At 43.1% G+C, this 13,783-nt stretch overlaps 1 protein-coding gene across 1 annotated transcript; it reads right to left on the minus strand.

Moving 5' to 3' along the window:
* Window positions 1-2,427: 2,427 nt before the first annotated feature.
* On the minus strand, window positions 2,428-7,692 carry prim1 (DNA primase subunit 1). Its single transcript, XM_083894523.1, has 13 exons — window positions 7,578-7,692; window positions 6,463-6,620; window positions 6,262-6,368; window positions 6,097-6,170; window positions 5,865-6,001; window positions 5,528-5,586; window positions 4,312-4,423; window positions 4,133-4,222; window positions 3,908-4,040; window positions 3,755-3,824; window positions 3,576-3,676; window positions 2,616-2,714; window positions 2,428-2,520 (listed from the first exon to the last, which is right to left on the minus strand). The coding sequence occupies exons 1-13, from the start codon at window positions 7,684-7,686 to the stop codon at window positions 2,501-2,503; spliced, it is 1,269 nt and encodes a 422-aa protein (XP_083750649.1). The 5' UTR covers window positions 7,687-7,692; the 3' UTR covers window positions 2,428-2,500.
* Window positions 7,693-13,783: the final 6,091 nt, after the last annotated feature.

Consider the following 13,783-nt stretch of genomic DNA (forward strand, 5'->3'; position numbering starts at 1 on the left):
TAAAAGTTTAATACAATAACACAGGGGTGTCAAACTCAAATGAGCAGGGGGCAATTACCTGGAATAACAGGTAGTGATTTAACAGGTAGAAGATGGAGGAGCAGCTGCAGCAGAGAGATGTCAGCGGAGTCTGGAGAGGCCTGAAAACCATCTCCGGCCACAAGAAGCTGGACTCCCAGACTGTAGGGGACCAGAGGTGGGCTAACGACTTGAACTTATTCTTCAATAGGTTTGATCAGGTGACAGGTTTGTAGATGACTACACCAACTGATAAGTTGCAGCTGGCACCAGTGGAATGATTGACAGGCTAGCCCATCAGTCAGCTGTAGCAGTTCCACTATAACCAAATGTAAAAATATTAAAAGGACACAGACACAGTTACACACATGTACATACATGTTTTATTCACGCTGCACATACGTACTGTGAAAAAGACCCATACCTGTAACTGGTATGTGTACAAAGTCACTGCACTTTAATTCTGGTTAAGTCAGAATTTGATTTGATGATTTATTTAGTATGTCATATTAAGAAAGGTTTGTCACCTGCAGAAGTTCTCTGACGACTCTGCCATTGTCGGCCTCATCACAGACGATGACGACAGAGAGTACAGAGAACTTGTTCAGGATTTTGTGGACTGGTCCCTGCGGAACCACCTCCAGCTCAACACGGGGAAAACTAAGGAGCTGGTGGTGGATTTCCGCAGAAGACGACACTCTCCTCCATCGCCGGTGTGCATCCAGGAAAAGGACATAGAGATGGTGACATCTTACAAATACCTGGGTGTTCACCTTAACAATAAAATGGACTGGTCTGATCATGCTGCTGCGCTCTACAGGAAGGGTCAGAGCAGACTCTACCTGTTGAGGAAACTAAGGTCTTTTGGAGTTCAGGGAGAACTCCTGAAGACCTTCTACGACTCAGTAGTGGCATCAGCCATTTTTTACGCAGTGGTCTGCTGGGGCAGTGGCATCACAGCCGCAGACAGGAAGAGGCTGGACAGGCTGATTAAGAAAGCCAGCTCTGTCCTTGGATGTCCCCTGGAACCAGTGGAGGTGGTGGGAGAGAGGAGAATGGCTACCAAGCTATCATCTCTGATGGACAATCTCTCCCACCCCCTGCAGAACACCATCGCAGCACTGGGCAGCTCCTTCAGTCACAGACTAAAACATCCAAAATGTCTGAAGGAGCGTTATCGCAGGTCGTTCCTCCCTGCAGCTGTTAGACTGTACAACAAGTACTGCTCTAAGTAGACCCCACACACACACACACACACACACACACACACACACACACACACACACACACACACACACACACACACACACACACACACACACACACTCCACTCTCCATGTGCAATATACTGTTAATTTTCATTGGTGTAATATACTGTATATATTTTTTCATAATGTAAATTTTTTAAGTGCAATATATTGTCATTTTTCATACTGTCAAATTTTTTATACTGTAGTTTTCTCATCAGTGCAATATCCTTATTTAATATCCTTATTTAATAGCTCAGCCTTGTTTCCTTACACTATAAATACCATGTGCATACTGTGTATATTCTGCAGACCGGTTGTAATGTACATTCTACATTCTATTTTTAAACCTATTTTTATAGTCAGTGTTAATATCTTTATATATTGTACTTTATAGATTCTATTTCTTTTTGGTAATGCATGTTTATTATTTATTATCCTTATCGTCTTGCTGCTGTAACACTGGAAATTTCCCCACTGCGGGACGAATAAAGGACTTCTTATCTTATCTTATCTTATATTTCACAAAAGATGCAGAATAAGTCTATATACATATCAAAAGCAGACAAATAATTCGAAAATTAGTAAATAACGTGGACAACTATAATAGCACACCAACCAATCCTCATTTGGTAATAAGAATCTAATGTCTTATTATTACTATTATTAGAAAAATATTGCTTGCAATACTTTTAGTATTATATTCTGTCAAGTCATTAATTCTGGTAAAGTGAGTTTGATTTGATGATTTATTTGGTCTTTGGTCATATTTAGACAGGTTAGAATACAGTAATGTCTTTCTGCATTTACGTTCTTGGAGTCGTCTCAGAGAGCTGACCATTAAGTGGTGTGAAGTCTCTGGTGGTGATTGACTTGGATTTTTCCAAGTAAAAAAGCCCCACATTTACAACTCAAATGAATCAGTCCAGAGCAAATACATTATACAGTAGGTATGAGGAGGCTTTATTAAGATTATCTTGGATAAAATAAATCTGCATCAACATTAACTGAATACAAAGATCAGGAACATCAAATTTATTTTCAGAAATAACTACAACAGCAAAATGGAGACAGAAAATAGAATTTTTTTAATTACAAACAGTCCACATTAAGAGCTGAGTTGAAGTGGAAATTCCACAGAAAAATGGAAATAACACAACGTAGGACAGTGAACAGCAGAGAACTACTAACAATCCCACCACAGAAGTACTTCACTTCCTGGATGTGGACCAAGTTCAGAATTCTTTCTCCAGATCTAAAAGACAAAAAAAGAGAGAAAAGATAGTTGATGAAACAATAAAGCACAACATTCTAAAAAGAGTAAGTCTTTGATTTAATTTGAAAACTCACCACTCTTTCGGAGAAGTTCTCCTTTCCATGAAGAAGCAAGTCCATCCACAAACCGATCAAACACTTTCACGTACTTTGCCAGGCTGGTTCTTTTGTAATCTGTAAAAAAGTAAAGCTGAAATATTCACAACTGAAAGTGACATTTTAAAGTTAAAATATACTTAAGTAATAACCCATAACTTGGTTTGTTTGGGTCTGAGGCCTAGTATAAGTAAAATGAATGCCTAATGTACAGCAACTCAAAACGTGTAATTTTATTCCTTTTTGTCCACTATTTTCTGTATAAAGTACATATATCTTTAATCCTCTTTTTGTATTTAACATTCTCCAACAACAAGAATAAAGCGGACACTGATTTTGTTTTACCAATATCATATCTCAAGGAATATTACCATTACTTTGCATCTTTATTATTAGGTTTTGTCTAAATTCTTCATGCTATATTTTATCTCTTTTCAATCGGCTTTTTGTTTCCAATTTCATATAAAATATCAAACTACTACTAAATTATAGGAGAGCTTCAACTAACAATTATTTTCATTATCAATTAATCTATATAAATATATATAATTAAAATGTTCTTGTTTATTTGATTAATCAAGGAAAATAGTTGCCAGATTAATTGATAATGAAAATAATCGTTAGTTGAAGCTCTCCTATAGTTTAGTAGTAGTTTAATATTTTACCGAAATAGTTGAAGATCAATTTACTAATCAAATAAATTATAGTGTACATTTATACTGGAAATATTGTTGTAATGAATTAAGGAAATGGACCAAGTTTTCTTCCTGTTCCTGATCATGTGATTAATCACCCGATTCCCTGAGAACTACTCCTAAAGGATACTCTTATACTCCAAACCAAGTAGGTTTCATACTAAATATTTAAGTGCTGTGTGTGTAAATAACACATGTTAAGCTGTCTGTGATACAAGACTAAAACCAGATATGAGAATTTCACCTCTGATCTTTCGTCTCTCTGTCGCATCCTTGTCGTTCTCCTTCACGTCCTCCAGCTCCTCCTCTCCTGCTCTGGGCCGATCCAGCTCCTCACAGATAAGGCTACAAAAAAAAAAAATTACAGCATCAATTTATAAACACATCACCCAACTGAGCACTCGGAGATAAATGATCACTTACCTGATTGTGGGCACAGCAAAAGGATCAAACGTATCCAACTCTTTGATGTCCATGGGAACAGAGATCCGTCCTGGACAGAGTTGACATTTGAAAAGTCACCTTGAGACTCAGTTCAGGGACAGATTCCATGAATCTATTCACACCTGTACTCACCTGTTTTGGGGTGGACACTGAACGGGCTCTTCAGCAAATGGTTCACACCTTTACTGACGTTTACGTCGAGCCTTGGGTAGCAATACTGAAGCATGATTTCTTTCTCAAAGTAGTGTCCTTTCTTGGCAGTGGACTGGAGGGAGAGGGATGGTATCACTGAGTTTTTTTTGTAATGTGCAAAAAAAACAAACAACACTATTGTGAAAAACACCCGTCATTACTAACCTGTTTCTTGCTGGCTTGATCAGTAACCAGTTCCCAACGATTCTCTGGATTCCTCTCATTTTGGAAGTCCCGCAGTAACTCATTTCTAACATGTAAGACCTGAGTCAAGGTAGCATTGTACCAAAACAGCATTTTCTCCTGAATGTGACTGAATTATGAAACTGGCAAAAAAAAAGGATATCTTCAGGCACGAGCGCCAGAACTTTGTTGATGGATTCTTTGCGGGTCAGTATCTCCTGATCCTGAAGTGCATACTGTGGAAAGTATTTCTCCACCTCTTTCAGAGACTCCCTGTCGACATGGTACAGAGCATTAACATCTGTCATGCAGGATCCAATCTCACACCACTAAGTTCACCTGTTTACACCCGGAATTAAATCGTGTACCGCGGTAAAAAATAACCTGGAAACGATGTTCTCGAATGTTTTACTTTGTCCACAAACCAAAATGATTAAGTTTCAATGATTTCTTTGTTATGTGGGGCAAAGAAACAAAGAAAATATTCACATTTAAAGGTGCCATATGTAAGAATGTGGCCAAAAACGGTTACTACATTGAAATTCCAAATATCGAGGTCTTTTAGGTTTCGTTTTTTGACATAACTGCTAACCCGTGGTTGCTCGGCAGCTGAGACTCTACTGACTGCAATGAGTGGTAGACGGTGGTAAGTGGCGCCACATGCCAAAACATGATTTCAAAACATAAACATAATTTGCAGTCTGCAATTTTTTTTAATGCAATATTTTGCTGTACTGTTGTTGTTGGTGAGTTCAGTTTGTTATATGAACATTATTCCTGAGTCTCTGTGACATATTAGGAGGATTTTATGGCCAGTTGCTTTAGATTTATTAAATAATGCACCTTTAAGAAGCTAAAACAAACGGAAATCTTATTTTAGTAATGAAAAAAGCTTCAAACCGATTAATCGATTATCAAAATAGTTGACGATTAATTATTATTCGATTAATAATCGTTTCATTGTTTCAGCTCTAAGTAGGACCTGAGTGTATCCAAGCACTATTCATGCTGCTGCAACATGAAATAAGATTTTAACCATAAGGAATACAGAAATTATGTGGTGATCAGTGTTCATATATAGGCAGACACTACAAATAAATCAATGTATGTGTGCTGAGAAGTGTAAAGTTGCTGTTAAAGGACATCAGCTGAGGATGCATCATGGGAGCTTGGTGCATTCACACATGCAAAACAATGTGACCATGTTCTTCACCCAAACCACCTACAAATGTGGTTTTTGTATTTGTTTCTAAGACCCCAGTCTGAGCATGGGGTACATTCAGTCCTGAACTTCAGGTTGAATATTAATTAAACACTATAAACATAAAAAACAAACCACAAACAAACGGTTCACACAGAAAATTACCAGACTCTTACGTGATAAAAGGATGTAGAGGATCTGTCAGCACAACTTTCTTCACCGTCTCATCCCCACCCTGAAAATCAGCAATGCCTTAATTAAAAGTAATCTGGAGCTGTGCAGGTATAATACTTTACAAAAAAAGAAACCTATTCTTCTATTAAATTAGTTAAGCTGGTGCTTTTATTTGGAATATTTTGACATAAATCACACATGATTAATTGGTCAAGCTGTAGCCTGACTTACCCCAGAGACACAAACCAACACAGTGATGAATGATAAAGACAGAGACCCAGTTGCTTCTAAACCAAACTGCCCTAACGATGTAATATTAGCTAATAAAAATAATGTTACCTTCACCAGGCTCAGGTATTCTGCGACGGCAGAGCGTGCAGCAACAGAGAGCTTCCTGGCAGCTTCATCACACACCCAGCAATGCACTCCTCTTCTGCCCGAATAAACCCACAGCAGGTGCTGGAACCCAAAGTCCTCTGGAACATCACATAAGAAAAAGAAAGAAAAAGCTTGATGCTAATTTTGCCAAAAAACAAATAGACAGTTGACACAAAGTCGGTGACAAACGAACCTCGAAGAGCTCGATCCAAGACACGAACAGCAATGGTCATCAGGGGCCAGCACTTGGAGCAAATGTCTGCAGCACTAAAAGTAGAATTCGTACCTTGTTAATATGTTGAATGAATATAGTCACTCATTCAACAGCCAGCAGAAATAATCCATATGATCAAGTTACCTGCAACAGCTTCTGACATCATCATAATCTGTCATATCAATATCAAACACCAGCTCCTTCTCCAGTGCCTGGAAGCTTCCCGACTTCACCGTGTTGTGTTGACTCGGCTGTGGTGCGTCAGACAGTTGAGAAACATCTCCGTGTTAGTGACACAGATTAATGTACTGCAGGAGTGTTAACTACAGGAACGTGGACTCTTACCCTGTGAGTGTATACTGCTCCAATATCAATCTTGTACGGGTTCATCTTCTGCATTTCCTTCTCCAGTTCACTCTGCGTGCTGAACGACTGATAGCGCACGTAGATGTCATCTTTGAGCGTGAAGGAGAACTCCCGATTCTGAAAGTAGTTCTTCTGCACTGTGAATATGGAAAAACAAAACAAGTACATATGAGTCGACATTATCTGCGAGAAATCCTCCCCTGATGGAGGTTATAATGTCAAAAGTATTGCTGAAACTATTTTCAACTAGAGCTGAAACGATTAATCGATGAACCGATTATTAAATCGATTACTAAATGAATCGTCAACTATTTTGATAATCGGTTCGAAGCTTTTTTCATGATTAAAACTAGATTTCTGATTGTTTTAGCTTCTTGAATGTGAATATTTTCTTGGTTTCTTTGCTCCACATAAAGAAATCATTCAAACTGAATCAATTTGGTTTGTGAACAAAACAAGAACATCATAATTTCCAGCTTTAACAACCACTGGTCAACGTTTTTTAAAATTTTTTGACATTTTATGGACCAATCGATTCATCTAGAAAATAATCGACAGATTAATCGATTATGACAATAATCGATTAATCGATTAATAATAATAATCAGCTCTATTTTCAACTAGTCATAATCATGGACTACCTCATGAAACTGTTTTCATCTGCACAGTACATTTCAGTGTTATATTTCTATTACATTGTAAATATCAGATGTTATTGTATTGTTTTTACATGCTGTCAACTGTCCTTAATGTGTGATATTCTGTAATTATTATTCTTAATATTTATCTATTTCTTTTGACTTTTGTTAGCTGGAAGATTCGTGAAGACAGCAAAGAAATTATTTCATTGCACAGAGAAACAGGTTTTCTTACCGTACGCATAAACACTGTTAATCTCACTTAATCTACTGAAGACTATTGAAGAAGGCATACATTTTAGCTAGGTGTACCTAATAAACCGGCGAATGGTTGTCAACAGGTGAACAGAACAACCGCAGTTGTATAACAGATTTTAACTAAAAATCTACGTATTTCGAACTTTAGCTAGCACGTTTTATTTTTGTTCACTGTCCTGTGTAGTGAGTGACACTCACCTCCTCCGTAGTTCAACCAGCGGTGATACTGAGAAAAGGGAAACAACCGCCGGTAGTAGAGCGGCAGTAAATCCGGCAGACACGCCGAGTCATAATCTGAGGACGGCATAACCTCACCGCGCAGTAACGTATCCGGTACCGGGATAAACGTGGTTTTACTGTGTGTTTGCTAGCACTGCTTCAGGTTCTGAGTGTTGTTGTACAGCGCGCGGGAAAAACTCGTAAGGAGCGGACGCACTCAATGAGTCAAGGTTCGGCCAATGACGTCACCGGAACAAGCGACTTCCCTGTGTAGTTTTCTTAAATTGATATTTTACTTATCTCGGCCTTAAAGTAATACCAAAACAACTAGCCTAGCTTTTAAGGACACATACACACCGGGAGTGACGACAAGTGATATTAGAGAAACGGTTTTGTCTTTACTCGAGGCGTCGCAACTCAACCTTGCGATATTGTTCTTCAACGGTGGAGGCGTCGCCGAGGGAGCAAAGCATCACGGGACATGTAGTCGTTTGACTCTGTTGCAAGGTTAATCAGCCAATTACTGAAATACATAATTAAAAAACTATGAAAACACACTTGTGGTAGAAGACATTTGATAAAATTCAAATTCATAAAATTAAAAATTAAAAATTCCACTCAAAATGTTGCGTCACAATGTTTTTATGCTTATATTTTTATTTAAAATCTAAAATTATATTGCAGCGCAGACACGGAATCTGATTCCTGATTATTCAATTTCAAAAAAGCCTTTACAATAGAAAACCCATATTATTGGACTTGCACCAAACCCCATAGAGAAAACCAGTGATTTTACATCACAGGGGTTAGGGTGAGACACAGGAGTTGTTGATCCACTGCTGCCTCCATCCGTGAGTTCAAATGTGTATAGTTGTGACTTGGGCTTTAAAAATCCTTCATTTTGATTAACCTCAGTGACACAAACTGACCACACTAAAGTCAAAAAAGTCATAGTATAGTCTGTCGTCCAAAATTTTAATGGTTTTATTGAATATTAATAGCCGGCGATCCAGCACTTTCAAAAATGTCCACAACTGTTGAACGGCTACATCGACGTAGGCTACGTTATGTACGGCACAAGCATTTTTGGGGGCGGGCCATAGCTAAGCGAAAATATTTGCATCAAAGTCACTGTTCTGCATGCGTTGTCACTTATCAGCCACGAAAAGTACCCACTTCATGAGAATACGTTGACCTGTGTGGTTAACAGCGTCATTTACGTCTTTACGCACCAGGCTTGTTTTCTTGCCTTGTAATGTTTTTGCAAACTCTAGTGAAGTAAAAAAAAAAAGTTATCTGTAGTGATGATTTTATTTCATTTAGCTTACTGTCTATTTTCACTGTCTTATTTTATCTTATTTTATTTTATTTTATTTTATTTTATTTACATATTTTATTTATTTTATTTACATCTGTATATCTAGCTCTTGTTTCCGCATGCTGTATTTCTTCTTCTTACTTTGCACAGAGCATCTGGAACAAAAACAATTTCCCCACGGGGATTAATAAAGTATTCTGATTCTGATTCTGATTCTGATTCTGATGTCCCTGTCCCTTTCCTGTTTAAGTCTCCACCCATTTTAACAGTGCACAGCTGAGCCTCCGCGTCTCAAATCACAATACCTTCACTCTGTTAAAAATAGTATTTAATGCCAATAGGAAACTGCAACCATCACACATATTTAAAGTTGCCATATGTAAGAATGTGGCCAAAAATGATTACTACATTCAAATTCAAAATACCGAGGTCTTTTAGGTTTCGTTTTCTGACGTAACTGGCAACCCGTGGTTGCTCCGCAGCTGAGACTCTATTGACTGCAATGATTGGTAGACTGTGGTAGGTGGCGCTGTACCATACGGTCTACAGCTGTAATGTCGTGAGTCGCGAAGGCATGACGACATTACTCTGAGACGCACGGTTTGTTATGCTACGAGTGCATGTTGAAATAAAGTACCGTGAGCACACAACAGTGTCCGTATATTTGTGGACATAACATTGGCGACAAGGATGGAGCTTCCTTTTTCACCGTTGCCCTCGTTCCTCGCTCTGCCTGGGGAGCCGCCGATCCCGTGGTCCCGCTGGCACGACTCGTTCGAGACGTTTATTACGGCTGCCGGGCTAACCGATGCTAGTGACGCTAGGCGCCGAGCCATACTGATCCACAGCCTGGGGAGCGAAGGACAACGGATCTTCCGTACTCTCGGACCTGCGCAGACATATGCGGACTGTGTCACCTTACTCACCGGACATTTCGCTGCTCCACAGAGTGTCATCGTCCGGCGGATTATTTTCCGACGGCGCCGCCAACAGCCGGGTGAGTCTGTCCAGCATTACATCGCCGATCTCCGCTGTTTGGCTAGCCTCTGCAAATTTGCATATTTAGAGGATGAGATGATTCGGGACCAGCTAGCAGAGCACACAACTGATCCCAAGTTGCGGGAGAGGCTGCTCATGTCCCCAGATGACCTGCCGCTGTCAAAGGCGGTGGAATTCGCCTTCCAGCTAGAGTCTGCCGCTCTGTTGGTTTCACATCTGGCAGCCTCCGACCCCGCCCCCTAGCACTCTGCTCCGCTGGCACAGGCTGTGGGGCCAGCAACACAGCTCTCGAGCCCCACTTCTGCAGATGATAACCTGGAGGTGAATGTCGCTGGACGACAGGGCGCCACAGCACGTCGGCTCTGTGGTAACTGTGGTTCTTCCTCTCACCCCACACGTGCCCCAGTCTGTCCAGCCACAGGACAGAGATGCCAACGCTGTGGTAGACTGAACCACTTCTCAAGAGTATGTCGCTCTGCGCCCACCTCCACAAACTCCCGACCTCACCCATCAAGCCCATCCACCATCCACTCTGTTGGTTCCAGCATCAAGGCTTTAAAGTGGTGCACTGTTGTTGGACACTGCGGCCTCCAGGTCTCTGCTCAGCGAATCCACGGTCAGGCAACTCTTCCCTCAACAGACTATCAGGACGGGCGCAGAGGAGTTGTATGGTTATGGACACACTAAGATCGGCATGGTGGGCACTGTTACCTTCTCTGTGCGGTATGGCTCGAGGTCCCTACCCGCATTCACGTTCCAGGTGTCCCATCATGGTGCCAACCTTGGGTTTGATCTGTTCTGCGCCTTAGGTTTCTCCATCACAGACAACACAGGTGCCACCATACTGACGGTGACCACACCCTGGCAACAACGCTGGCCATCGCTTTTCGCTGGCCTGGGCTGCCTTACAGCCTTCAATCATCAGCCACTCATTAACCCAGCAGTGTCCCCTGTTATCCAGCCTCTACGTCGGCTACCCCTCGCCCTACGTGACGATGTCACGGCTGAGCTGCAGAAGCTGTTGGACGCTGGCATTGTCGAGCGGATCGACGCTTCACCCTGGATCTCCAACCTGGTGGTGGCAAGGAAGAAGCCGGGCGGCCTGCGCCCCTGTGTCGACCTCAGACAGGTGAACAGAACTGTGATCCCCGATAAATATCCACTGCCTACAATGGAGGAGCTGTCTGCTCAGTTCCATGGATCCACGGTCTTCTCCAAGCTCGACCTTCGCCAGGGCTACCTGCAGGTTCCTCTACATCCAGACAGCCGTAACCTCACTGCTTTTGTGTCACACATGGGAGTCTTCCGCTACACCCGCATGCCCTTCGGCCTCAGCTCGGCTCCCAGCTGTTTTCAGAAGATCATGGCCACCATCTTCGCTGGCATTCCGGGTGTGGTCGTATACCTGGATGACATTGTGGTGCACGGCTAACGGCTGTGTCCCACGATGACCGCCTTTCCAGAGTGCTTAATGTGCTTTCTCGCCACAACCTCACAGTGAACGGGGAGAAGTGCATCTTTGCAGTTCCTGTCATCGAGTTTGTGGGGTTCCGTCTATCTGCCTCTGGCCTCAGCCCACTTCACTCAAACGTCGATGCCATCCTGCGCCTGCCTGAGCCCTCCTGTCCTGCACAACTATCGTCGTTCCTGGGAATGACTGCCTTTTATCTGCGCTTCCTTCCCCGCTACTCTGAAACCACTGCACCGCTGCGTGCCCTCCTCAAGCAGGATGCAGCCTGGTCTTGGACCCCTGCCTGCTCTGCCGCAGTCTCTAGGCTCAAATCACAGCTCACTTCCCCGCCTGTGCTTGCCCACTTCGACCTGCAGAGCCCTACGTTTGTGACCTGTGATGCCTCTAACACCGCAGTTGGCGCTGTTCTGTCTCAACTCCAGCAAGGGGACGAACGCCGTTTGCTTGGCCATGATGCATGAAGGTCACCTGGGCGTTGTGAAAGTCAAACAACGCTGCAGGGGCTTGGTCTGGTGGCCGGGCATCGACAGGGACGTGGAGACAATGGTGAAGGACTGTACAGCTTGCCTCAGCAGTGGTAAGACAGGCCTGCCCCCACCTCCGCCTCTGCAGCCCCTGCCGTGGCCGTCAGCACCGTGGACCCACATCCAGGTGGACATCTGCGGTGAACTTCGTGGCGTCCCTCAGCACCAACGCTTCCTCCTAGTGGCCTACGACCTTCACTCTAAGTGGCCTGAGGTGCTGCCCACCAGTTCTGTCACTACCATGGTGGTCGTCGACTTCCTGTCGTCTCTGTTCGCCCGCTGGGGTGTGCCCAATACCGTCACGACTGACAATGGACCCCAGTTCATCTCTGCCGATTTCTCCTCCTTCCTGCTGGGGAGGGGAATCAAACATATTAAAACGGACTTTTACCACCCCCAGGCCAATGGTGGTGTGGAGAGGTTCAACCAAACCCTCAAGAATGGGCTCAGAGCACACCTAGCCGGCGGCCTCCCATTCTTATCAGCACTGCAGAGCACCCTTCTCCATTACAGGGCCACGTCCCATGCCACAACAGGCAGTTCTCCAGCCCTCCTGATGCTGGGACGTGAAATGCAGCTTCCTTTGGATCGCCTGCGCCCTCAGATGGGTGACGCTCCAGCAGTGGCGCCGTCGCTGTGCAGCAGCGGCAACTTACCATGAAGCAGCGTTTTGACAGGAAGCATCGGGTGAAGGGCCCTTCACTTGCAGTGTTAGACTGGGTCCGGGTCCGTCGACCCAGTCGGTCCCACAAGCTGGTTTCATTCTGGTCTGAACCACAGCAAATCACCGCACAGCTGGGACCAGCAACCTTTCGCCTGGCTGACAATTCACGCTGGCACGCCAGCCGTCTTAGACGGGTGAAACCACCGTCTGCCTCTGACCAGGCAGCTGCAACCAATGAACGCTGCACAGTTCTGGATTGGGACTTCCCTCAGGCACAACGGAGAATCCCATCTGGGCAACCGCCCGAAGCAGGCGTGCCGGCTGAACCTCTGCAGCCCGAGCTCCGCCCATTTCGGGTCCGCAGACAGCCTCTCTACCTCAATGACTATGTTGTGAATTGACTACTTAGCTAGTGCATAGCCTGTTATGTGGCAGAATAATCCACAGGGCTATGTGGGTAATCCGGCAGTCTACCCGGGTTATCCAGTCAGGTTGGCCATGTTCAGGCCAATGTAAGGTTAAGTGTGTTCTTATGAAGGGGGGAGTAAATGTACCATACAGTCTACAGCTGTAATGTCGTGAGTCGCGAAGCCATGACGTCATTACTCTGAGACGCACGGTTTGTTATGCTACGAGTGCATGTTGAAATAAAGTACCGTGAGCACACAACAGTGTCCGTATATTTGTGGACATAACAAGCGCCACATGCCAAAACTTGATTTCAAAACATAAACATGATTTGCAGTCTGCAAAATATTTCTTTTTTTTTTTTAAACCACAAACTTTGAATTTGTGGGAGTTTTCCCATCAGGTTTTCGAAAAAACGACAAAATACGGAGCCACGTTACTCTTACAACACTTAGCCGTCGTAAAAAAGATGCCAAATTATTCCAGGATTATCCTCCAGTCCAGCCATACTTCTTCTTCTTTGGTTTGTTTTGCAGTCCCTAGAGAGTTCTAGTACAGGTCACTTCCGGGTGACGCAACTTGCATCTATCAAAATTGGATGAAACTGGAAACGCGGAAATCGAAATGGGGAAAACAAGTCGTTTTCCGTTTTTTTCATTTTGATTTTGTAAACGAATATTGAGAAAACAAGTCGGTTGTTTCGTTTTTTTATTTCTGGTTTTATTTTGAAAAACAAATGCTACACGGATTGTTATGGCTTCACAAATAGCTACAACAATAAAATACACTAAGTACATTTTA

This window comes from Microchirus variegatus (genome assembly GCF_963457635.1).
Source record: "Microchirus variegatus genome assembly, chromosome: 9".
NCBI lineage: Eukaryota > Metazoa > Chordata > Actinopteri > Pleuronectiformes > Soleidae > Microchirus > Microchirus variegatus.

Excerpts from the sequence above, each read along its gene's own strand:
- prim1 (XM_083894523.1), bottom strand. The coding sequence starts at position 7,686 with ATGCCGTCCTCAGATTATGACTCGGCGTGTCTGCCGGATTTACTGCCG. Across the intron at positions 3,825-3,907 it reads CAGTGTCCACCCCAAAACAG|GACGGATCTCTGTTCCCATG; the intron begins GTGAGTACAGGT and ends AACTCTGTCCAG. Across the intron at positions 2,521-2,615 it reads AGAACTTCTCCGAAAGAGTG|ATCTGGAGAAAGAATTCTGA; the intron begins GTGAGTTTTCAA and ends TTTGTCTTTTAG.